Source organism: Rutilus rutilus (assembly GCF_951802725.1).
Source record: "Rutilus rutilus genome assembly, chromosome: 15".
NCBI classification, from domain to species: Eukaryota; Metazoa; Chordata; class Actinopteri; order Cypriniformes; family Leuciscidae; genus Rutilus; species Rutilus rutilus.
In genome coordinates, this window is record NC_140220.1 from 26,414,502 (window position 1) to 26,440,775 (window position 26,274).

Consider the following 26,274-nt stretch of genomic DNA (forward strand, 5'->3'; position numbering starts at 1 on the left):
CAGTCAGATGCCCAGAGTCCAACGCCTCACTAGGCACATGGTGCTCACCATCGGCTCCCAGCGTGTGTAAGGATCAGGCACGTCATTCCAAACCCACCCCACTCCAAAAAGTTTCAATACCCAGTGGAGTTGAATACCCTCATAATTTTCTGAAAACTGTGTGTAATCCTCGGAACAGGCACCCTGGGATTCACGCAGCGAGCCAGCTCCATTCGATTACGGAGACTCGCGTCATCTGCCACACTATTACAGCTTTTAGCATCTATTATATCCATCTCTTCAATTTCATGGGAGACTCAAAGAATAATCCTTTCACTGTCTGTGCTCCTTTCTGCTGGGCTGAATGACAGGAAAAATAACTTAAACAGAATGAAGGAGCACAGGACACTGAAATCTCAAAGCATGAAACCAGTGAATGAAAAAAGCACATAATCAAGGGTGTTTTATGATGCTGATCAAAGTGTGAGATATTATTAGAAGATATTATTACATCATGTCTACACCAGACATAAGTGGCGCGTCAAAAGCTAATAGAACCCATTATAATCAGTGATGCTGTCTACACTGGATTTGGCGCGACGCAACACGACACTGATGCCCCATACTATTGCTGATGCACTCCAGCCGCGTGCGCTACTTCTGATATGAAGAACAAATCGATTTGCAGTGGTTGCTTTGTCATGTCCATTGTAGACAGCATCAAGTCCGATGTAGACAAGGTGTAATTGTTATTATTTTCATGCTTTAAAAAGTTCACCCAAAGATGAAATTCTGTCATCCTTTACTCACTCTCATATCATTAAAACCTATATGACTTATATGACCAAAGGTGATATGTTAAAGAATGTACTAGCCCATCTTTTCCACATTTAAATTAATGGGAATCCAAGCAAAAAAAAAACTAAAAACAAATAAGATGTCAAACTGACCAGTACATCAACATTTCTCATTTTGTGTTCCTCTGTAGAAAGTAAGTCATACAGGTTTGAAATTAAATGGTGATAAAATTATGACAGAATTTTTGTTGTTGTTGTTGTTGTTGTTGTGAACTATCCCTTAAAACTATTCTAAATTTAAAATAATGTGGTTTAGAAATACTACAGCCAGTAAATTATATTTATCTGAATCCTGTCATCTTTCAAAAGTTTCAAACAGTGATGTCATTTACATATCAGTATAACCTAATAAGGCTTTTATCATCATCCACTGGTGACGGGTAATAATGGGATTGGGAATTTGAGCAGGACACTGATGTAATGTTATTAGTACAAAAGTTCTAATGTCTTTGGTCCCCATGAACATCATAACCTCTGAAATGATGATTAAACAATAGTAGTGAACTAATATTATTATCTGAGCACTTACAGTGATGAGAATGTGTTTATCAAAGACATAACCAAATTATGGAATAACTAGAGGGTAGAAAGTACCACTGAAGAACTGTTGCTTGTTTGTGGATTGCTTTATGACAGAACATTTTCATTGTAAAGGATCTGTAGGCATTAAAAGTAAAATTAATACAACCACACTCCTGTTGGTGTAGTATTAATCGTAATAGTCTCTCTTTTGAACCCCAATCACAACTGAACATCCCTTGTGTTGGTATGAACATCACCAGAATGGACTAATAACATTACAATAGAACTGATGGGAAATAAGAGGTGAATGAGCATTAGTCATTATGTTATAAACCCTCTAAAGCACCCTTTATGCTGATATGCAGTGAGTCACTGCCTGTGGATATAATAACATTAAGAAAGTTCCCCAGAGCACTTTCAAATGACCAACCATTAGGTTCTTTCAAAAACAACACCTTAGTAGGCGGTTTAGTGTGGCTTTAGTTTGGGTACTGGATTAAAATGTGAAGGTTTTGAAATATGCATCTGGACTGAAATTAATTGTGGGTACTATATATTGATACCTATTGGGAAACAATACCAGGGATCCATGACCTTTTATATGAAACACAATGTTGATGTCATGCAAATAATTCAATGCATGCTTGTATAATTTCCAAATGACCTGAATGTGTTCATGCTTTCCAAATGCAAGCCAACCCCCCCCCCCCCCCCCCCCACCACTCCCCCCTCCCCCCACTTTGTGACTTGCACTTTGTATGTTTGCATAATTGATAAGGGAAAAACAATTAGTCCATAGTCCTACCATGCCAGAGCTAAATCCATCCAGCATGCAGATATATCTCTCTAAAACATGTAAAACAGCTCCCCAAAAATTGGGCTAAGTCATTTCTCTCTCATCTGTCATAACGTTCCACAAAATAATGGAATTTGAAACAGCGGTGGTAATGAAATGGGTTTCGCATATCAAAAGTGATTTTAGTTATTGGATTATCTCCTTAATCACATCCAAGAAATCAACATCATAAACTTCCAATCATTTGAGCAATCAGGGATAGTTCACCTATAAACGAAAGTTCTGTCATAATTTACTCACCCTGGTGTGTATCCTTCAAATCTGTATGACTTTCTTTCTTCAGTCTTTCACAAAATGTCTTAGTGGTTTTTTGTCCATACACTGAAAGTCTATAGTTTGAAATGCAGTTGGTCTATATATTCAATACACAAAACTCACTTACTGACAGATGTCTGCTTTCAAATGCTCACGTGGGCTTTGTGAAGAGCGCTTGCGGAAAGCGGTTGTGTGCGACTCTGTCAAGTAAGCGGTTAAATGTGCTTGCATCTCAAAATGCTTTTATGACACGAAATTAACGTAAACACGATCAATTATATCTTAAGGAATTAAACGGGCAGGATAAAACATCTGATATGTCAGAATAGATCTGTGCATTTGTGTGAATGCAGCCTATTAGATCTCATGCTGTCTATGATGTCATCAGTAATAATCAAACAGCAGTAAAGCTGAGAAAGAGAAAAATCACTGCTCTTGACTAGAAAACATTTATTGCTTATAATATGTTTCATTGTTCCTCTTTATTATTTACGATTTGCTTGTATGTTTTGAAGCTATAGTCAGTTGAAAAATGCACACAAAAATTTGAGATTAAAAGTGGGTAAACTAATTACGATAAAATGTAGATCATTTTGGAATCGGATCAGATTTTGAGGTGCCTAAATATTCCCACCCCTAATTGGAAGTAAATTCATTAAGCCTGTTTCACACGGGACGATTTAAAAATTGTCGGCCGATTTTACAAACCTGAGAGAACCCACACACGGCGATAAGAAATCACGGGTCTAACAGTTTTGGTCGTACAGTGTGTGGTGCGCAGCCACACGGCAAAATCAACACATCACACACGAACCGATTTGACTCCCGAGCATTCCCAGGTCAGACGGGAAATCTCGCAAAATCCCTCGAGATCAAACGTGACTTCAGAGTAAACAATCATGTCGGACGAAGAGGATGCAGTGGCGATAGTTTGTAGTTTGTTTTTAACCGAAAAAAAAAAACGTTATCAGTTGGTCCTCCATCTCCGACGTCCACCGGACTTTCTGGTGCGCCATGCCGCCGGCTGTTTTGATTTTGTTTCCCGGTGCTTCCTCGCCGCCTCGTCACCTCGCTTTCTGATTGGCTACACGCCACAGTCCACAGGCTGCGTGCTCGTTTGACCCTGGGGGACACCACACACGAGGAGAAATCGGGCCAAAAAAATTCCAACATGTTCAATATCCCCGATTTGAGATCGGAGCGGTCCCGACGTCCTTCCGAGCAGACGAGAGCAGTCTTAACACACCACACACGGCAGGAATATCTGATCAGATTATTTTACGATAATCGGAGCATCCTTAAGATTGTCGGAAGGGGTGAATCGGGGCTAAAATCGGCCTAATTATCCTGCCGTGTGAACCAGGCTTTACGAATCATTACACATTTGCTTTGAAAGTACCAAGTGGTCACACAGTATGAAAAAATAAATAAATAGATGTTATTCAAAATATCTTCTTTTGTGCTTTGGAGCGACATGAGGGCGAATAAATGATGGCAGAATTGTATTTTTTGGGCAAGCCATACCTTTAAATGACTGTAGCTATTAATAGCCATTTCACTATGAAGAATGACCGATGGAGGTATTGACCAAGCCTGATTCTGCCTTACAGCAACCCAAGATCCCAAGATCCCAAATCTGGGGCACCAAGCCATCACTCAAACAGAAAATGCCCTGAAATATCACCTGGTTAGAAGATTCCGTGTGCAATGTCAGAATAAAATCATCTCCGCATGCAACCGATTCCATACGTTTACAAGCAACTACTATCCATAGAGAAGATTTCATTGGCAGGCCAGATTCCAGCTGGACATGCAAGTATATATTTACAACAGCAAGGATCCTTCCCCTAATCATCAGTAGTCACCTTTCCTTCCTGAGTGAGAGGAAGGGAAACGATAAATAAAAACAGCATATCAATATCTAAATATATTTCTCCTATTCAAAGGGGTCCATCGTCCCCCTCTGTCTCTGGAGTGACAGGCTGAGAAAGGGCAAAGATGTCCTGGCACTGATGTGTAGTTTTTGGCGAGGAGGTCTGAGGAGGTGGGGAAGGTTTCCTCTTCTCTGACAGAAGTCTCAAAATCTCCCCCACCTGGTCCTCCAGAGCTGCTAGCCGGCTATTTAATGTCTGGATGTCTTCTTTTAGTTCCAGCTTTGCCTCATACAGGCTGTTTTGAAGCACTGCCTGTTCAGAGACAGGCTGAAATTGAATCCCCCGAAGGGTCATGTCACCCACTCCGGGACTAGGCTGATCATATGGGCTCCTTTCTATCGAGGCCCTGTCGTACGGGCTCCGTGAATCACCTACCCGGTCAATACGCAAGTCACTCTTTGTTATTCCGCTGTCGCAAGAATCAGTCTTGTGTAGGGCAGTATTCTCATCAGTCTCATCACTACTGTTACCGTTTCCACCAGTACCCCTTTCGTTAGATCCCCCACCCTCTGCTTCCTGGTTCTTCCCATTGTCTGAGATCACATTCAGGGGCTGGGACACATCCCCCCACTCCTCTTCCTTCTGCTGCGGCTGCTTCTCTAGTTCCAGCGGAGGCATGGGAGATGATCCTGATGCAATGTTATGGAAACGCATCCAGCCTCGTCCCCTTCCTCCTCTGGGTCTCACAGGACTTGTTACTTTTAGACAATTCGAGTCCTCTACGCCAAAGCTGGGCTTGAGCTCCATAGCCTCATGGCCTTCGCTGTTGGGTTCCTCGGTCTGAACGTAGGCTAGGGCGTTCTGGATTGGGGTTATTTGTGAGACTGTTACAACACTAGAACCACCGTTCCCGTTTCCTGAGCCAGGGGTCCCGTTTTGCATGGTGGTCACATGTTGGTGTTGAAGAGGATGGTGGCCCTGGTACTGGGGCTGATATTGCTGCTGATGAAGCTGGTGGGACAGTGGATGGAGGTGATGTTCCACCTGAAATTGGTTCCTCTCCAGGTCATGCTGGGATGAACCTTGCGTACGCATCTCCTTCTGCTGCTTAAACTTTTGGAAAAGTTTGCGGACAGGATGGTCCACGGGGATAGACAGGGTCACCTCGTTTTTCTGGTGTCTCCTCTCCTCTTCTTCTTTCTTCACATCGAGAATCTTGCGAAAAACAATCTGTGGAGACACAATGATATGTAAGAAATCTGTATGTTTGGAGTCCTTGTCTGCACTGATTCAACTTGATTCAAGCTCTAAAAAGGCTCTACAGATAATATGAACATAAGAAGGAATAAAGAATTATTATGCTGGTTAAATCATCACGTCACATTAGTCAAGCTCGCATCAGCTGACTCTCAGCTGATTCACGTCTACCTATAGGAATATGACGCCTATCACTGTATTCATATATAAGCTCCTTCAGTATTATCAACAGCTATCGCGTTTCTCAGGAGCCAATTCCCTCCTCCATCCCCAGCTCCTCCTCTCATCACTCAGGAATTGGGAGATGTAAAGTCACAATTATAAGAAAGTTGCAATTGCAAGACATACCTAGTTCTGTCATGAATCTCTAGATAGCACAGAGTCAGACTAATGGGTCATTAATGCATTCTGCTGGCCATCACATCATCACTACATGGAACAAGCTGATAGGTCTCTGTTGCATTGGCAGCCAGTGAGCTTGCTTGATCAGCATAGTCTGGTTCATTGTTTGCTATAAGCTGGTCCTACAGTGTGCTATTGGAGTTCCTCTGAAATCCTCTACCTCCCCCAGCTCCACCTGTCTAGATTGCTATGAGTAATATTATGTAAGCTATCTGCGCAGCAGCGGCAGGTATTGGCAGTAGCTAATTTCTATACTTGCTCTGCAGAAGCAGCAGCAACAACAGCACCAGAAGCAGCATGTGTAGCAGATCGTGTCCACCAAGGCCAAATGCATTAACATTGTCATATTCACTAACACACCAATCTATCCTGACAGCTGAGAGTTATAGAAATAAGGTCAAATTGTGACATACAGTCATACTGCAAAGTATAACAATAATGATTAGAGCTGTCAATATAACTCGTTACTTAGATCAATTAATTACAGTAAAAAATTAAATTTCATGCACTTGCCCGGCCCCAGATCTGTGTAGGTCATCTGACATTTCATACAGTTGATTGATGATGAATATCATAAGAAGTCACGTTTAACAGGGCAAAAACTGGAGCCTACAGAATGCAGTTAGAATGTCCCTAAAATTCAAGATATGGGGCAAAAATACCCCTATGAGTTTTTGTTTCATATTTAAATCATATGATATAATTACGCTATATGCTGCCTATATCACACAAGTAACGAGTGCTTACTGTTTTTCTGTTCTGAATAGCACAAGTGCAAATGCGACACTGATTTTATACAACTGTTCGACAAATAAGAGGTTAATATTGTGTTATTTTAGACACAATATTTTCTGTTTTGCACAGTTTTGCCAACGAAAATATAAAGACAAAGCAGAACTGTTCGTCTCATTTCTGAATCTGGGTTTTGAAGGAATGGGGTGAACCAATGATTCAATTGACCATTTATTAAGAGAACCATTTACTTCACTCCTGAATGAATCAGCCGCTTGAACGAATCGAATCAAATTGAATTGAATGAATAAATGGAGACATTTAACGCCACCTACTGGCAGTTTTAGTTTCTTATTTAGAGTATAATTTCATAAAAAAAAAGAAAAATTCATTAAAAAATTTCCATATTATTAATAAACAAAAAAACATTAAAGGTATAGTTCATCCAAAAATGGAAATTCAGTCATCATTTACTCAACCTCATGGTCCAAAAAATATATATATGTGTATACAGACCCTTTCCAAAAAAATTGAGTATCATGGAAAAGTTTATTTATTTCCATAATTCCATTCAAAACGTTAAACTTCCATAGATTATAGATTCAGGGCCCACAACTTAAACGATTTCAAGTATTTAGTTGTTTATTTGTACATAATTTGGGCTTCCAGCTCATAAAACCCACGAAAACAGGATTTAAATTTTTTTTGAATATTACATGAAATCCCACAGTAATTACACAGTGATACCATGGTCATTGAACCAGGTTTTGGTTATTTTGGCAGTGTGGGCAGGTGCAAATCCTGCTGGAAAATGAAGGAAGCATGAAGTGCTCTGAAAATGTCCTGGTAGACGGCTGCGTTGACTCTGGATTTAATAAAGCACAGTGGACCAAAGTCCTCTTTTCTGATGAGAGCAAATTTTGCATCTCATTTGGAAACCAAGGTCCCAGAGTCTGGAGGAAGAATGGAGAGGCACACAATCCAAGATGCTTGCACAGTCTGTGTTGGTTTGGGGAGCCATGTCATCGGCTGGTGTTGGTCCACTGTGCTGTCCACTCAACGCAGCCGTCTACCAGGACATTTTCAGAGCACTTCATGCCCACACTGCCAAAATAACCAAAACCTGGTTCAATGACCATGGTATCACTGGGTAATTACTGTGTGATTTCATGTAATATTCAAATTGTTTTAAATCCTGTTTTCTTGAGTTTTTTGAGCTGGAAGCCCAAATTATGTACAAATAAACAACTAAATACTTGAAATCGTTTAGGTTGTGGGCCCTGAATCTATAATCTATGGAAGTTTAACGTTTTGAATGGAATTATGGAAATAAATAAACTTTTCCATGATATTCAATTTTTTTGGAAAGGGTCTGTATATGCCTACATACACATATATATATATATATATATATATATATATATATATATATATATATATATATATATATATATATATAAATATAAATATAAATATAAATATATATATATATATATATATATATATATATATAAACTTTTATATCAACTTTTTACTGAATGAACCATTCACTGGAATTTTGGAATGGGGGCTACTCTGTTTTAAAGCTGGCTGGGTTTTGTTTCAACGAGAGCCCTTAATGATTTACATATCAGTATAAAAGATGTAGTATTGCTCTCATGCTTTCAGCCAGCTATAGGGTCAAGTGCCATTGGCATGGTTCCTGAGGCATGACAGTATTGCGCAGGACAGTAGTACACAAATGAAACTAACAACACTGGAGTTATGCCAGGTGGGTCAACATTCAGGTTCAGGAATTACAATGGTATCAAAAGTTTTAGCATTTAAACCACCAATACCTCGATGCTACCACAGATCTGTACACTGTTGTAGAGCTTTCACCCAGATACCTCGATGCTACCACAGATCTGTACACTGTTGTAGAGCTTTCACCCAGTAACATGACACCTCGCAGAAATAGACCTCCTGCCTCTCTGCCTTCCCTCCTCATCACTTCTCTTTCGGCTGTGTGCATACGCATGGCACTAGCTTTGATCGCATACGTTTTAATTAGAGAGTGCTAATTAGCCACCCAAGCCCCCTAGCTGAGGACCCTAGGGAGGTCTGTACAGCCCCACCTCACCTGACATACTGAGGAGGTCATGCGGCCACACGGCTTGTTAGTTTTAATGGGATTTCATCACAAGTTCAAAGACCAGCCTGGAATAACGCATTTTGTTTTGTGTAAAACTCACACTTGTAGAGAGGTCTAATCTTTATATCACTTACACATTATAGTAAAAAAAAAAAAAAAAACTCATAGAAAATTGCTACATTTTTTCACTATCACTGTCGTGTGCGATAACATAACAGCGACCGTGCTGACTTTAAAAAAAAATCCTCCGGGCAAACATTGGTCTGTAGTGTTAAAAATAGAACAGAGCGTGTCACGTGCCCTTTAGTTATCCCCGTGCAGTCTTTCGGCACCCTGAAGTGCTGCGGCGCATGTCACTTCTCATCTCCCAGGAGGACTCTGGTAAATAATGAATCCAGCCCCCTTCTGCCTCTTCATATTATTTAAATGTCGCTTAGTACGAGCAGAACGAGATGGGAGTGATGGAGTAAACTAGAAAAAAAGTGAGAGTGGGCTATGAACGCTGTGTAGCCAAATACAAAATAAGTGCTAGGGTGCAGAATGAGAATGCTACAAAAGAAACAGAGGTGTGAGCAGTGATGGATGCTAAATATGTTTTGTTGGAAACAATAATCATTCCATAACTGCTATTAACAGTTGTGACATCTAATTTGCATTCTGAATTTGACAAACGTCTATTTAGTCACTATTCAGAACAGTTCAAATTTGGGATGCACGGATATTAAAAGTTTGGCCAATACTGATAAGCCGTTAATTATTTTTTTTATGTCATAACTGATAGTCCAATAATGGTCAATATTAAAATGCAATGCTATTTTGTCTAAATAAATAGAAAACACAAAAAGCATCATAACATTATTATACGGTATACAGTATGAAAAATAAATATTCATTTTGAGATTTGCTAAAGAATACATTTAACAGTACTCTCAATAAATTAGTGTTTTTAAAGATCAACTTTAAATGTGTAGATGACAACAAAAGTAATCTAAAGGTAAAGAGGGAAAATGAGCACGGACAATTACATTTTCATTATCAACTGATACCAGTCAATTAAAACAATATATAATATTGCCTTTAACCAGTATGATACTGATAATGCATCTCAAGTTTAAAACAGCCATATGTGTATCTGAGAAAACTTTTAAAACAACCCACATCCTCTAAAGGGTGAAGGGTAAAGCTGCTTAATAAAACTAAACTATCCCTGTCCACCATTAAATACCATTACATATATAAATGTGAAAATGCAGTGAAAATGATGTGTATGATATATGGATGCGATGTGATGTGCCCATGAAATGAAAAACAAAAAGAGCTGTGAATTATGTGGAGTGCCAGAATATAAAGAATTTACTCTTTGGCCTCGGCTATGTATGCGGTTTAATTATTCCCTTTGTGCAGCTTATTGGATAATGACAATTATCACAACGCTCAAGCTATCTGCTGAATAAAAGCAGAGACCGAAAGAAAGAAAAAAACACGTGTCAACAGCCTGCATCTCTGCTGCAGAGGGAAACTGATTAGGGATTTATAATGATCTCTTAGCATCCATGGGGAATTTAAATGAAGAATCCAATATTTCATTTACACTCTCTGGCGCCAGTGTTATTATTCTAACATTCTTCACCTGTGTGAAGTGACTTTTTTTTCTCTTCCAACAAAGACGGATTGCATAATTGGAATAATTGCACAGGCATGCCGGGTCAATCTTGTTTTATTTAACACAGCTGTGAGTTCATTTCTGGACAGAAACTCAAACTAATGAGCTGTAGTATTAAAGTAGTGTTGCTGCATGTCTGAACACCAAAAACTGTCCAGCCTGCAATTCAAGAGAACTGTCACAGTAAGAGTATCAGGGACAAATCTACACAGCATTTCTTCTAGATTTCCAGAGATAACATCAGCCCCACACAGCAACAGCAGCTCAACCAATGGCATACGTTTGGGGGTGGGGCAATCTGTTTGGCCAACCAATGGCAGACAATTTTGTCTGCAATTCAAACTTGTTCAACAGGGAACCTAAGAAAAATATTTTTTAAGAATGTTATGGTGCTGTGTCAATACATTGAAAATGAATGGGGTCCTACTACCTACTGTTTTGGACCCCATTGACTTTCAATGAATAAAAAAAAAAAAAATTCTTCGAAATATATTCTTTTGTGTTTTACAGAAGAAAGTCAGTAATTTAGGTTTGGAACAATCTGAGGTGAGAAAATGATAACAGCGTGTTTATTTTTGTGTGAAATGTCCCTTTAAGGTGAACAACAGTATCAAGAAAAATGTCAAAAAGGCTAAAGGGATAGTTCACCCAAAAATGAAAATTACCCCATGATTTACTCACCCTCAAGCAAATGTATATATGATATGACTATCTTCTTTCAGATAAACACAATCTGAGTTATATTAAAAAATATCATTGCTTTTCCAAGCTTTAATGATAGTGAATCGTGGTCCTGATTTTGAAGTCCAAAAAAGTGCATCCATCCATCATAAAAGTAATCCATACAACCCCAGGGGGTTAATAAAGTTACCATTTTTGGGTGAACTAACCCTTTAAGCTTACCAGTAGAAATTTCAGTTCAACACAAACACCAACACTACGTGGAATGTACTTAGTGGTAGGCCGACTTGATGCAAACTGATATTGAGACAGAAGTAGAGTAGATCCACAAGCTCAGAAAAGAGGCCACATTGTTACAGAGGAAAAAAGACAACATGAATGATTTTTTCAACCAGCAGAATGTGCTTGCTTCATCTCACTTCATCTGATTTTAAAGTGCCCCTATTATGCTTTTTTAAAATGATTACCTTTCATGCGGTGTGTAATATAGCTGTTTGTGAATGTAAAAGGTTTAGAGATCCAATTGCACGACAAATAAAGTTATCATCACCTAAAAGAACAAATCGACTCTGAACTGCCAAAACGAGTCGTCAGCAATTCCAGTTTCACTTAATTCCAAATTTGCATAATGGCAGCCTATGTTCTTCATTGGCTGCCCGTAAACAATGTCTACATTGACCCTCAAACACTGGCTACGTTTACATGCAACCAAATATTCTGTTAGTAATCAGATTGACGGCTCAATCGGACTGAAAAGCCTTCATGTGAACACCTTAATCAATCTGACTGAGTTCGATCTGAATTCAATTTCGACTGGATTGAAAGAAATGGTTTATTCCTTTTCTAATCCGATCGAGAGAACATGTAAACACTTGATCAGATTGAAAACCGAAACTGTAAGGACTGCGTGTGTGTAATGAAAGAGCTGTTTCTTCCTGTTGAATAAAGTGTCATATAAATGAGTGTCCCGTCATTCTAAAATTCTCCTTTCACTCAGCGTCTGTGAAGTGGAGCAGGACAACGTCCCACCAGTCCTTGTTTTGGATCCTCATCCACATACGACTGGTTTTGGGCTCGGGGAGGGGCATTTTTACTGCGTGATAAATATAAGCAGCACGGCACACCGGTTCATATGCTCATAGTCTCAAAATTATGAGCAGAAATAGGATTAAGTCTGCAGTTTAAAACAAATAAAGAACCAATGTAGGAGGATGGTTATTATGCGCAAACAGCAGGAAACACTGTATTCATGCAGTTTGCGCATGTCAAAAAATCTATTCCGATTTGAAGCTTGTGACATATAAACATGCACATCAACCCGATCACGTTTAGCGTTCATGTAAACACTACGTTCGGATTCATCAATCAGAATGAATTCAGTCCGATTGAAACAAAAGTTGTGCATGTACACGTAGCCACTGTAGTTGTAGCTGAGACCTGGAAGAGTTTGGTTTGTGTTGTCGACATGTCAAGATCCACGCAATCCACTTTGCATGAACTTCCAAAGGATGAGGACTTGGGCTCTCGATACTGTAAAACTGACGTCATTGTAACTGTTCGTATCACGGTGTATACAAACACTGAGGAAGCATCCAGAGTTGAAATTCAAATATGGTAATGAGTGTTTTGTTTCTGACAAGGACTGTAAGAATTAAACCAATCACAACAGACTGGGCCATCTGACCGAGCAGAGTAGGCTTGTGGAAAGGAGGGTTTAGGACTAGAGAAACCAAATCTTTGAACAAAGTGTTTGCAGACTATTTGAGAAATGAGGTGATATGCAATGTATGAGAATGTATGTATGAGAAACTTTGCGTTTTTGACCTTGGATGTATGTAAACCTATTGTAGGAGACATCCAAAACAAAATGAGGAACCTTTAAAATAGCATAATAGGGGCACATTAAATGAAACAGACAGTGTTTAAAACTGACTAAAACTATTTAGTCCAAGATTACTAAATTAAGGAACAAAGTGAGCTTAAGTGATGTTAATAAGCCACTCTCTGTAGGGAGGATTTTTATATTAGTTTTGGTTGTTTTCCTTTAGAAGTATTGTGACATAAAGGGTAGCTAGAGTATTATTAAACAATGTTTTGTATACCTGACACATGCAATACTTTTAAATAAAGCATTTAGCTGAACTATTTAGGAATTGCTCTCAAGAGATGTCCAACTTAAATGGTACAGTTTCTCATTTATATGCCTAAAATGTGAGCACTGGGAATTACCGTAAGAAACGCATAACAGCATTTTATCAAACAGAGTGCAGTTCCCTATCAGTCGGGCACTCTCACTGTACGTTGTGACCGATGAATAGGAATCTCGCTAGAGAGGCCAATCTAATTAGAGTGAAACTAAACGAGATAATGCACATTGCCGTGCAATCATTTGCATCAGCTGTTCAGCCACGCAGTGGGTATATAATGAGCAGAAGGTGCGATTGCACTTCAGTTTTTTGCTTCGGAGCCGAGCATTTCGATGCTGTAGCTCTCCAGGAGGATCTCTCATGTCTGGTGCGGGCGATACAGCGCAGCAGCAGGGTTGACTTTTCTCTCTCTCTTTCTGTCTTTTTGTGTTTCTGTTGTTTGTCACTGAGCAAAACAAAAAGGCTGTTCTTACAGCTGGTACGGTGCACCAAGAGCTCTGAAAAGCCGTTCTTATGATTGGTAAGATCGCCCTGAGAGAGAGACAGCGCACGACAGGCTGCACACTTCCCTGTCTGTGTCCACTGAGACCGTTCCCCTGCGTGCTTCAGCACCAAGGAGAGTAGTCCCCTGAAAGATTACACGGGTGGAGCGCGTCTTTTTAAAGATGTCACTCTATCTGTGTGTTTCTGGATGCGGTCGTTACCTGGGATCGTGGGATGGTCACGAACGCTGTATCGCGTGTCTGGGCATTGAACACGCTGAGACAGTGTTCGTGGATGAGTCATGTACCCATTGTGGGAAAATGACCATATCGGAGCTACGGTCGAGACTCTCGTTCCTGCAAAGGGGCGGAGTCCCTGCGTCTCTGCCGCAATCTAACTCTCCTCAGAGGTTTACTTCAGGCAGCAGTGCGGGTGACCTGAGGATCATGGTGAGCGCTTCCGTCGGGGAACCAACCCCCTAGGAACCCTCATCCCTCCCACACTCCGCAGCCAGTAGAGCCGCCGACGGAACGTGCTGGACCATCCACGAGGTGTGTACCAGTCGTTTCCTTCGGCGCTCCCCACGATGAACAGATGTCGAGCGCTACATCGGAGGGTGGGTCAGACTTCTCTGAGGATGACGATTCGGCGCCACTGCCACCTTCAGGTGTGACAGCGGTGCCCGAGTCGGACCCGAAGATGATGGCCATGCTTTCCCGGGCTAACTGCCCTAACCTCACTTGGCGCGAAACGCCGTGTCTCCCTTCCCGGGCCTGTAAGTACTCGTCGGACTTAACCGGCAAGGCTTACAAGGCTTACTCTGCCATACATGCCATGGCGTTGTTGCAGGCAGGCTGCCCCGCCTATCCCGGCCCCCGCCAAGAGGGGCGGCAAAGCCAAAGGTAAGCGGCCCTAGGACGGGTGACCCGGAGATGGTGACCACACCACTCCCTCCCCCGGAAGAGGGCCGGGTGGAAAATCTTGTGTTCCCTTTTGTTTGTGTTTTTTTGCCAATTTGCCAATTTTCATTGTCCATTGTCCATTGCGCTCGTTCCTGTTGCGTGTGCTCAAACTGGCAACCCATGTGAACGCCGTCCAGTCTGAGGAGCAGGTGGCGGGAGAAACGACGATCTCCGATATTTTGAATTTGGACTGCAGTACCTATTTCGACCACTAGTTCTCATTCTTACAGACTGCACCTTTAAACTTACAAGTATACTTGCAGTATAAAACTACTAGTATTTTATTGAGAAAATACTTAAAAGTGTACTTTCATAAACTAAAAAAGTATTTGTCCAGTAAACTAGCAGTATTACAAAGTTCACTTGTAGTAGTTGCAGTACAAACGAAAAACTTAGTTGTAAACTACTTGTGTACTCAAAGTTTATTACTGTTACACTTAAAGTATACTTAAAAGTATGCACTAAAAGTGGGCCAATTTAGTTCTAAGTAGTATTGAAACAGTACACTTACAAGTACTACTAGTACATTAATATTAGTATTTACTACATAAAGTATACTTACAAATACACTTGAACTTTACTTAAGTACTTAATAAAATTAACTTGAGGTATACTTAATTTAGGGGAGAGTATTAAATACTCTTCAAAAAGAGTATTCAATTAGATAGATGCCATAGAAGAGAAGCAATTTAGTGGGTCTTTGTTTTGCATGGCTTTAAACATGACAGCGGTTTAAGGTGTGTACTCATTAAAGACAAGCCTCTAGTTCATTAATTCTCATGCAAAACGAATGTAGGCTTATTCAGGCAATATACTGTCTGATAAGTTGAACACTCAAATATCAAAATTTCTTTAATAAATACATTTAGTTAAACAACAAAAGGGGCCCCTTTTTCCAAAGAAAATATTCTCAGGACTTTGATAAATACATGAAGGGAATGAGATGACACTTTCATCACTCATGACAAGAGCCACATGTAACATAACATGCCCTGATAGTGACTAAGTGACAGACAGCGGGAACAGTGACAGTTAAACCACCCTGCCTTATCCTTGGGGATGAGGTGGATTATGAGAAAAGGCCTCAAAGTACAAAAATCCATTTCTTTCTTCTCATTCAGGCTGTTTTTTTTTTTATGAATACCTCTTCCTTCTCACAGAATATATTGATATGCATTAAGATAAACACTATAAATAGACCTTCCTTCTACAGTTGTTTTGCTACCGATTAGATTTACAATGATAAATTGATGATAAAGCTGTTGTCATGTTGACATCATAAAAAAAAGAAAAAAAAAAGAAACATTAATATTAATTCAAAGAATCACTTCAAAAGCCATGCCCAGAATTTGCAAAAATACAATAAATTAATGAATTAATTAAATGGATTAAATAATAAAATAAATAAATACATTTTGGTTCAGTAAGCACTTAAAGGTTGTATCAGCGATTTCAGGCCCAAACATAAATGATCACATTCATCTAATCTTTCCTAACGATCCGCTAGCTGCCCGCCCCATAAGCATGCCGTCAAAAAAAAAAAACGCGTCTCTGTAGGCAGCCTACTCTGAGATCTGCACACAAAAACAGTTGGTTTCACCACCACTCAAAACCAAAATAAATAGTGTTCCAACCAATCACCGACAGGGGTGGGTGTTGTGAGGTTTTCGCGTGCAGCCGTCATAGGCAGCCGTGCACGAACGCAATGGAAAATTAATCAAAAAAAAAATTCAAATGCACAGCATGACTGCTTACACTTCTTTTTCTGGAGAAGAATTAAAACATTCCCCCTTGTTCTGGTTTGCATTGTGACACGGTTTGAAAAGGTCACGAGTCATATTATACCCAGCTGCAGAGACCTTTTTTTTGTATATTAAATGATAATCAACTCACAGGGTTTATTTCTGTGCATGGTTTGAAATGATTCAGATTACTCACATTAGCCCTGCTGATGTGTAGTAACAGCAGCTGTTGAAAGCCTTCCAGTCTCTGTGGTCTTTCATACAGCTGTTCTAGCTTTAGTTTGGTTAGAAACTTTTGGTTGAAAATCCACCCATTAGCAGCTGAAGATAAATCAAGTATCTGTGAACTGGAATGCCAGTCTAGGCAAGTGGTTTAAAGCTGAACCTAATCTGATCACAGTCACTGCTCTGCTATACCATGACCAAAATGCAAATATATGGTTACTGGTTTTCATTTAGTTATAACTTCTAAACAGCCCCACTGAAATGTGAATATGGCAAAAACAGAAAAAGGCAATTTACAGTGACTTAAACTAAACAAGATGAAAAAACGTTCCTCAATACTCCACTGGTCTTGTGTTTCCACTGAAATTACCCGGAACAATTTGTCCCATGAACTTTTTCCCCCCAGACCTGTTGCTGTCTGCATTTCCATCGAGGTCTAAAGTACTGTGAAGATTAGGCAAATAAATCTGGTGTGCTAATTTGTAATAAAACTGTCCGCGACTTCCCAGTTCCCGCAGGATTTTGTCCTCCGCATAAAAGCTTAATAAAGCCTGAACCTTGTCGGTCCATCGGCCATATTTTTTCAATTCCATTGTTGATTCTGAATAGCAAGCAATTCGTACTGCACGCACCGCAACAGACTTTTAAAATGGTGGTTGAAATAAAATGCTGCATGGAGTCAACCAATCAAAATGCTGCGTGAACTCAACCAATCAGCATGTTCAGCGCCCAAGTCCCACCCTCAAAATTTCCTGAACTTTGAAAAAGTACTACCTCGCGAGCAGGGAAACACATAGAGTACCACCCCAAAGTCCCTATAGTTCCTGGGGAAAGTTCCTGCGGTGGCAATGTGGCTTATGAAAAAAGATGATATACAGTAAAAGTCTAATAACCAAAAGATGCATTTGGGATTGTTTGAGCTTATTTCTGTTTGCACTTACAGTATGGAGATCTGTCTAGCTGCAGAAGTATCCTCCAGTTCAATCAAACACAAATTAAGTCTTTAGGCTCACTCAAAATGACAGGAATGTGTGTTAGAGCAGAACTGGAACTAAATTTTGAAAGATGACTGAGCACTTCGGCTTTATGCAAAAAGTCTATGATTGCATATCAGCTGAAAATAAGCCATAGGTTGTAAATAAAGGGGCAAACAAACTAAAAAACGAGACCCGCAAGGGTACTTGTAACAGCAGCTGCGGCAGCTACTTGTTTTTATTGTTATTTTTTATTGCTATAGTAGTTATGTTTGGGTGTGAAACAACTGTTATGGCAAAAACAATAATTAACAAACAGCATCAAGGCATAAGAAACATTCAGAGTCAAATTGTATTAAAGAGAAAAATATTTTTTCTTTATTCTCTTCAAGAGGCTTGGTCACAAAATCACCGCAGCTACCCAGTGAGAGGAGCAAGACCTAAATCACACAGAAAACAGACAGCCTTCTTATACCCCTTTTCTTCAAAAGACTCTTTCCTGTAATAGGACATTTGAAATGTTAAGAAAATATGCCCATGAGTTTTGAAAGATTCAGATGATTTTCTGCAGTGCAAAGGGGTGTAACGGCAAAAGGCACAGGGAATTGAAACAAAAGAGCACTGAGTCTTCCAACACAGCAAAATCCAACATTGTAGATTAATGGGATCTGGCAAGCATTTATCCTTCCTTCGCAGCCCCCCTCCCATTCAACACTCCTCCCACTCCTTTGCTACTTTAAGTCTAGCGGGATGCTGAAGATCTGCCAGAGATGGGGTCCACTCCACCCCCCATCCCAATGCTGAGGCATCACCAGCCCAGGAACACCCCGCTCAGCATTTTCCAATCACTGCCAGCCAATCAGCAGATTATTGCCCACTATAAAGAGTCAGGACTATGATGGTCCCTCTCAGACAATCACGTCCATATCTCTGCATTCAGACATTCAAGTGCCTCTTTTCACTCACCTATAATGCTTCCTGGCAAAAATACAATGGCTACAGAGAGCTGGTGCCATTTTGCAAGCCATAAAATTAGAGTCTCTGTTTGGGGATCAATACCTTGGTTGGCCTTTGCTCTCTGAGCCAAAAGGCTGCATTTAATTAATTCATGTCTCTGCCTACAGACCTACCAGCCAATTTAAACAGAAACTGCGAAGTCTAAAGGATCATTTCCGGATCAGCAGATTTAATGACAATCTAGTGGAATAAATCTCAAGCCACTAACAAAGAAGAAAATCAGCAAAGAGTTGCCTAAAATTAGATTATTAATTCAAATCTTGAGTTCGATATTATCACTCGACAACATAGAAATAAAACGCATATACATTTTTTTGGTGCAAAATTCTCTTGGTTTAATTTAAGAAAGGATGGTGGAAGGACTCTTCCACTGCTATAGGATTCATGTTTTCTATATCAAGTTTCAGATATCACCTATGTGCAATCTGTACATGCATGTTGTTCAGGATTATTGAATTTATTTAATGTCTCCACAAAGTTCACAGAACTTAAAATAGACTTTATAGTTCAGGACAAATGCAGCTTGGGTACTTTTTAAGTAATTTTGGTACAGTGAGAAATTGCCTTCGAAGTTTAGATATAACCCTTAAGTAATTCTATAAGAGAAGCCTTATGGCCCATTAGAGTTAAAAAAAATTATCAATAATGTCCACAGTGGCTATAAAACATTGTGATCTACTTGTTTTGGGTCCTGCCCAGTTTCTAGGAAGCATCTGTACAGATAGATCATACTGCTGATGCTGTGCTCTCTGGCAGAAAGACAGAGCAGCTTTAATTGTTTCTATTCATTATTTACCAAAGAAAAATGGAAAAAATGTGTCTTGCTTCTTTGGGAGACAACTGACCACTTTTCTTCCACAACATCTCCTAAAATGATCTAATACTTGAATGTTCTCTGTTTCACGTTTTTAGATGCCCATGTATGCACACAGACACACAACCATATGTACTACAATCAGACTGCAGTTTAATAGCAGATTTCCTCATATTTGCCTATTCTACTAGCCTGGAAATCCAGACCAAAATCTGAAAGATGAATGGCCTGGCATCGACTAATGAAAATCGACCAGCTCGAGGGGCAGCACCAAGCATGCATTTGAAAATCTCACTGCACGCAATTGGATAACACTACGACCAATCACAACAAGCCCCATACGCTTAGCCACCAGCGGAGCTAACTGGTAGATTAGACTCTTGCCGTATCTGGTCGGCAAAACAGAAAAAACGTCCTTCTTGCAAAGGAACAATTCGAGTGCTGTATTCTGTTCCTCTTTTAGATAAAAAGCCAAGTCTAACTCGTTCATTGTAGCGGCCAAAGCCGTTTCAAACAACTGGTGTTCATCCATAGCCATCTTGCAATGTTTAATAATGACTTCGACGTCACTGCGCTGTCGTCATCTGTTTAGCTCGCCTCTGGCCCGCCCATATCAGATAACCCGATGTGATTGGTGCAGCTCGGATACAAGGGCATATTTAATGAGCATCATTACTCGACACCAGAGTAAACTCGCTGAGCAAATTCAACTTGTGCTCTCGCGATAACTCTGGATTTCCAGGGTACTATTCTACACTAATTGACTTGATTTATTTATTTATTTGAAAAATATCTTACTGACCATAAACTTCTGAACGGTAGTATACAGTTTACACACACACACACACACACACCTTGTGTTTTCATGTTTTTTGGGGACTTTCCATAGACATAATGATTTTTATACTGTACAAAATGTATATTCTATCCCCTTACACTAACCCTGCCCCTAAACCTCCCATCACAGAACATTTTCTGCTTATGATTTATAAGCTGTTTTCCTCATAACAACGATTTTGGATATTGCCATCTTTGTGGGGACATTTTGTCCCCATAACGTAGGGTTTACCAGGACCACATACACACACACACAAAATTGCTGATGCTTCCAAGTTGATCACATGTCCTTAATACAAATTAAACAAAACATCATACATGTCAGCTAGCTAGATAACATTGACAAATCAGCAGAATTTGCAGCAACAATGTAGAGTATATCACAGAAAACCAAATGTTTACATGGCATAAAAAATGTGAGATCAATGAATGTACATTTCAAACGTCACAGTTTTTGGTTTCACTGGGGGACAGATACAAATAGTCACACCGGTCACTGCACCAAACAAATGAACTGTTCTTTGTGTGGACACACTGTTTGCTGATGATTTTTGTGTGAATCTTTCTCTTGTTGCTGAGAGAGCATCTCTCTGCCTGTCCTGTTGGTAATGGAGGGGATGATAAAGTTGCTTCGCCCACCTTATTGGCAGGGGTTTGCAGCTTTCCGAAGGCCTTGTAAATCTTGTTAGGATGAAAGCGTGGCAGGTGTGGAGGATTCGGTTTCCTCTTTACGTTTGCTGCTGAGATGAATCAGCTTGGGCAAAAAAGACTCGATCTGACACTAATCAGCAGCCAAAGACAAACAGTTGTGAGCCCAGCGGGTGATGGTGAAGTATTTGTTTGAGATTGGTTTGGATTGCCTGCTGATCTAGCAAAGGGATTGTCTAGTGAACATGTGGCCTCGGAACGGGATAGACACTCTCAGGCATTTACTTTTGAACTGTATGTTATACAAAGCTGTCTGTCAAGATTAAACAAAGGTCATCAGTTCAGCAAAGCTTACTGTGATCTACTCTAGCCAACATGAACCAAGAGTTACTTTAACAAAAACAAAAAAATAGTTCACAGGAACAGTCTTTGCAGGCCAGTCGCACCACACATCTAATCCATGAGTGGATGTAGAGCCGTGGAAATATTCACTCACTAACACACTATTGACATTTCAGAGACATTTACAGGGCTTTCACTGAGCTTTTTTCTTTCCAATCAGAACCTCTGTGAGTCATTCAGACATTGACCAGTGGAGATAATGAGGGAGTCTGAAGGATAGATGAGAAAGCGTTTAAAGAAAGTATGAGAACTTCGGCTGTGAATCTTTAATTTTTATAATTATGCCGCCTCAAGACACTTTTACGAAAAATGTCTCAAAGTCCCAGAGTCCATTATGATGAGCTCAGTGAACAAATGTCCAAGATGGTGGACTAGGTACAAGAAATAAACATATACAACTGTTCAAAAGTTGGGGGTCAGTATGATAAAAAAATAAAAATAAAGAAAGTAATTAATACTTTGGTAAAACTTTATTTTGATGTCCCTTTTGAACATTCTGTTGACTATAAGTAACTTTGCAACTACATGTCAACTAGCAGTCATTAGAGAATTAGTAGACTGTCTGCTTAATATTTGCTAACACTTTATTGTGATGCTCCTCCAACAGACATTCTACTGACAAAAAGTAATTCTTCAACTACATGTCAACTTATTCTAACCCTACTAGTCTACTAATACTCTACAAACACTCTAATGAGAGTTAGTAGACATGTAGGTGCAACTTTACTTAATAAACTTACCTATAGTCAACAGAATGTGTTAAAGGGACCATCAAAATAAAGTGGAACCAATACCTTTAATCAGAAGCTTTAAATTGACCAAAAACATTTATAATGCTACAAAAGACAGTGAAGACTGGTGTAATGGTTGTTGAAAATTCAGCTTTGCCATCTCAGGAATAAATTTCATTTTAAAACATATTGAAAGAGAATATTTTTTATCCAATACATGCAGCCTTGGTGAACATAAGAGACTTCTTTCAAACATTTTTTTTTTTTTTAAATGTACCAACCCCGAACTTTGAAATGGTAGTACATAAATTAAAATATTTCATTCAGTATTTTAAATATAATTAAAATAGTCCAGTGCAATGACAAATTGATTCTATTTATCAAATCGATGTTTGACTAACACCAACACAACGTGAACAACATTGGTCATGTTGTGTGTAGGTTGTAGATACAGTATAATGACATTAATTTCATAATATTAGTAGGAGGCCACACCTCTTGTTAATATGCATGATAAATGTGTGTGGTGTGTGTGAGTCAGTGTGTGTGCGTGTATTCCCGATGATTTGACTCATGCTTTATTCAGAGTGTGCGCTGCGGGGGGCCGTTCCTCCTCAGTAAAGCCGGCCCATCAGCAGCTTTACCCAGTCGAATGAGCACAGCGGGGCAATGGGACGGCCTCTGTCACTCCACTGACAAAGAAACCAACGCTCTGCCCTTAAAACACTTCACACTATTTTCACCTCATCCTGGTCAGTATAATTGATGGTTATCTGCTTGCTGTAACCTCTGTGGTAAGCCTAAGTTAGCATATTCAAATAATAATCAACAGTAAAACCCATCAGAAAAATCACAGTATGTAAGACACTATGACAAAATTAATATTGCAACAAGAATTTTTCAAATAAACCATGTCGTCTAATAATGAAAGATGTACGCCGAGCTCCAACTGCATGCAATCAACTACATGCAAAATTCATGAACTCAAATTTACTCAGAGACCTTGAAGAACCATAAACCTTTAAATCAATTAATTAGTGCCCTTAGCAAAGTATCCTCTCATTAGACAGGTCCTCTTTTGCTGTGGCCAGAGGAAATAAATTAATATCGTGGCTCAGTGATTCCTGTCTGTCCAAGAAGTCCAGCAGCTCTATGAAAAAAATGACCAATTTAACTTGTTTACTTGGGAGAATGCAAGATCTCCTCCCTCATTATTTAAAGATGACATTAACACACCTAATTTCAGTGCATCGTTTCCTCAATGATAGAGATTAGGTATAGCAACAGAGGAAATCTTTGCATCTAAATATAGTTTTATACAATGCTCACTAATTATGTAACTCAATGGCAGTAAAATGCACAGCTGAGGTCTCCTAATTGTGTTGTGAGTGCACAGGGTCTTTCTTTCGTCAAGAGATCCAAAGTTCTCCATGGGCGGTCTGTCAGAGTGAATCATTTATGTATTTAAGGAATGTGAGGTCAGATCTGAAAGCCACAACAGAGCTCTGAACTCATGCCAACGCAGCACACAGCAGGACTGCACACCACACATTCAGGTCAAAGTGCACAAGGATGTGCTTGAGTCTCTGAGACAAATAATCTGATTGATACGACATGGAAAAAATAAATCGATAACAAATTATATATAATATATACTGTATATATACACACACACACACATACATACACACACACACACATACATACATACACACATATACATATACAATAACTAAAATTAATGAAAAAATTAAAAAAAGACAATCATTTTAAATTGATTTTAAAAGTGAATTTAGGCCTCACAGCATTTTAATGCACAGTATGAAAAATGCATATTCATTTTGAGATTTGCACAAGATCACATTTGCTGTTATAACTATTAAGTGTTTTCAAATGTTAACTGTGAGCGTTAGATGACAGCAAAGGTAATCTAAATGTAAAAATTGAGGAAATAAACATGAACAATCAAATATCCAATGTTGATCAATAGCTACTGATAAAAAATTTAATAAAAATTAAATAAATAAAACAAATAATGCTGATAACCAATATGCTATCCATATGCCGCAAATCCCTAGCAATTTTTTATCCAAATATGTTATTTGCAATGATTCATGGGATTGTTATTTAATTTTTCTGGTTCATTTTGCTTTAAATCAGTTTATCATCATGTAATTCATCGCATAGCTGGTTAATTTTGTTCAGGTTTTTAACGCCCTTATTTTTAAATGCCAATGCAGAAAATGAATGGGGAAAAAGTCTTCTTGAACCAAGACTGGAGAAAAAGTGAGCGATCATGCTTGCATTCTATTCTCCAAGGCTTTTCAAATATCAGAATGGATTCAGCAAAGTCTCTTCCCATTAGAATGTGATATTTGGTCACGACAAGAGCGAGTATGTGGCGCTTACCCGCTTGCGGAGGTTGCAGGTGAGGAAGAGATTTCGGGAGAAGGAGTTGGCGAAGGCTGTGTAGAACTCCAGCACTTTGAGTAACGCGTCCCTCCTGATGACATGCAGGTCACAGTACGTCAGAGCCCTCACATTAGCACAGGCATGTGCCAGTGAGGATTCCTTCCAGAACACGTCACCGAACACATCACCCTTACCTGGGACAGAAGAGAGGAATTAAATAAATGACACCATTAATAAAGTTGCAGGAAAAAAGCATGTGAACCCTTTGGATTTGCTTGGATTTCTGCAATTGGCCATAAAATGATCCCAGTGAATTTAGCAGACATTAGTCTTCAGCATGTTGTTCAGCTACATTTCTTCTTATTGTCGAAGTTAAAAACAGTTGAGCTTCTTAATGTTTTACTGCAACTGTAAATGTTGATAGTTCTAGCTAAGGGCTTGTATTTGAGCTTTTTTTTCTTTCTTTTTTTAGCTACTCTGAATCAAACAGACTGACTTGATCTTCTTACAGTATACCTAAGTATCTTCTAAGTTCTCACACCACACTCATGAGAGAATCTCTACAAAGTACCCAGTGTTCAGGGCTTTTGATGAGGGGCATCATTAGGAGCCCAGCAGGTTTAGTCTGGTGGGTTCAAGTAAACGCCTTGGGGCTAATTAACTCACAGCACTCGCATCTTATTTCATTTCATAATCATTAAAACAAAAGAGCATCTGATCTGATTCCCCATTAGAGAGAAGAGGCATTAACTTCCCCTCTACGGTGTCTCATAAGGTCTAATGTCATGTCATTTGCTATTACACCGCGTCAGTGAAGGGCATGTCACATTCTTGCGGCAGCGGTACATCAGCAAGACTCGAGAGATAAAGAGATCAAGAAATAGTCCAGTCAAAGAGAGAGAAATCTCTTACAGTAAATGTTACTGTTTGCGCACATGTTCTTCACAACAAAATAGCCGTCTGTTTTTATTGTTCATAGTGGAATTGGTTCCAGGCTCAGAGTTAAATACAGCGTTAGTAACTGTCCCTTTGTTGCAGAGACATTTCAGGGGGAAAAATAAAGCTACAAAAGAACTAGAAGATGCACAAGGCCAGAATTGTTGTTGCTTTCTCAAATTCAAGACGTTTACGAGCCTGGGCTTCCTCATCTTTTACAAGAGCAGTCTGTATTTGTGCTTAAAAATATGCCTGTTTCTCTGGTCATCGTTATAGCACTGGCTGAACTGAGACTGTGTGAACTATCAGTGAACATCCCTGTGAAACAAAAGACTCAACAATCAATTGATGGAGAATCGGTCCCCACAGTTCCATTACAGCAGGATAAGACGCCGTGGACAGAGAAACAAATGCCACATATAGCACATGGAGTGAACTGTGGGCTTTTATGTTTCTTCAGAGAATGGATGTTAGAGAGTTCACTGTGCAAGACCCTGTGTGAAAACCATATTTTAGGATCCACTGCGTTAGTATTGTGTCCTTTATAAGTTTGTTATTTTTCTGCACTTATCTGAAGCTTGGTAGGTTTTTGGAGCCGGGGTATGTGGCCTATGGAAAACCTGCAGAGCTCTGAAGTATTACAGTACTACAAACTGCCTATTTGTGCAGTATCGGCCTTTCTTGAGTTTAATGAGAATGCTCGGATGTTGTGCAGGAATTATTTCAAAGCAT

At 39.5% G+C, this 26,274-nt stretch overlaps 1 protein-coding gene across 1 annotated transcript in view; it reads right to left on the reverse strand.

The window, feature by feature from the left end:
• Positions 1-4,341: 4,341 nt before the first annotated feature.
• kcnh5a (potassium voltage-gated channel, subfamily H (eag-related), member 5a) overlaps positions 4,342-26,274 on the reverse strand; it is an 84,657-nt gene continuing 62,724 nt past the window's right edge. The window contains exons 11-12 of the mRNA XM_084431592.1: positions 24,604-24,800; positions 4,342-5,573 (exon numbers count right to left, since the gene is read on the reverse strand). Coding sequence (XP_084287718.1) covers positions 4,410-5,573; positions 24,604-24,800 — 1,361 coding nt within the window. The 3' untranslated portion in view covers positions 4,342-4,409. The remainder of the gene's footprint in view (positions 5,574-24,603; positions 24,801-26,274) is intronic.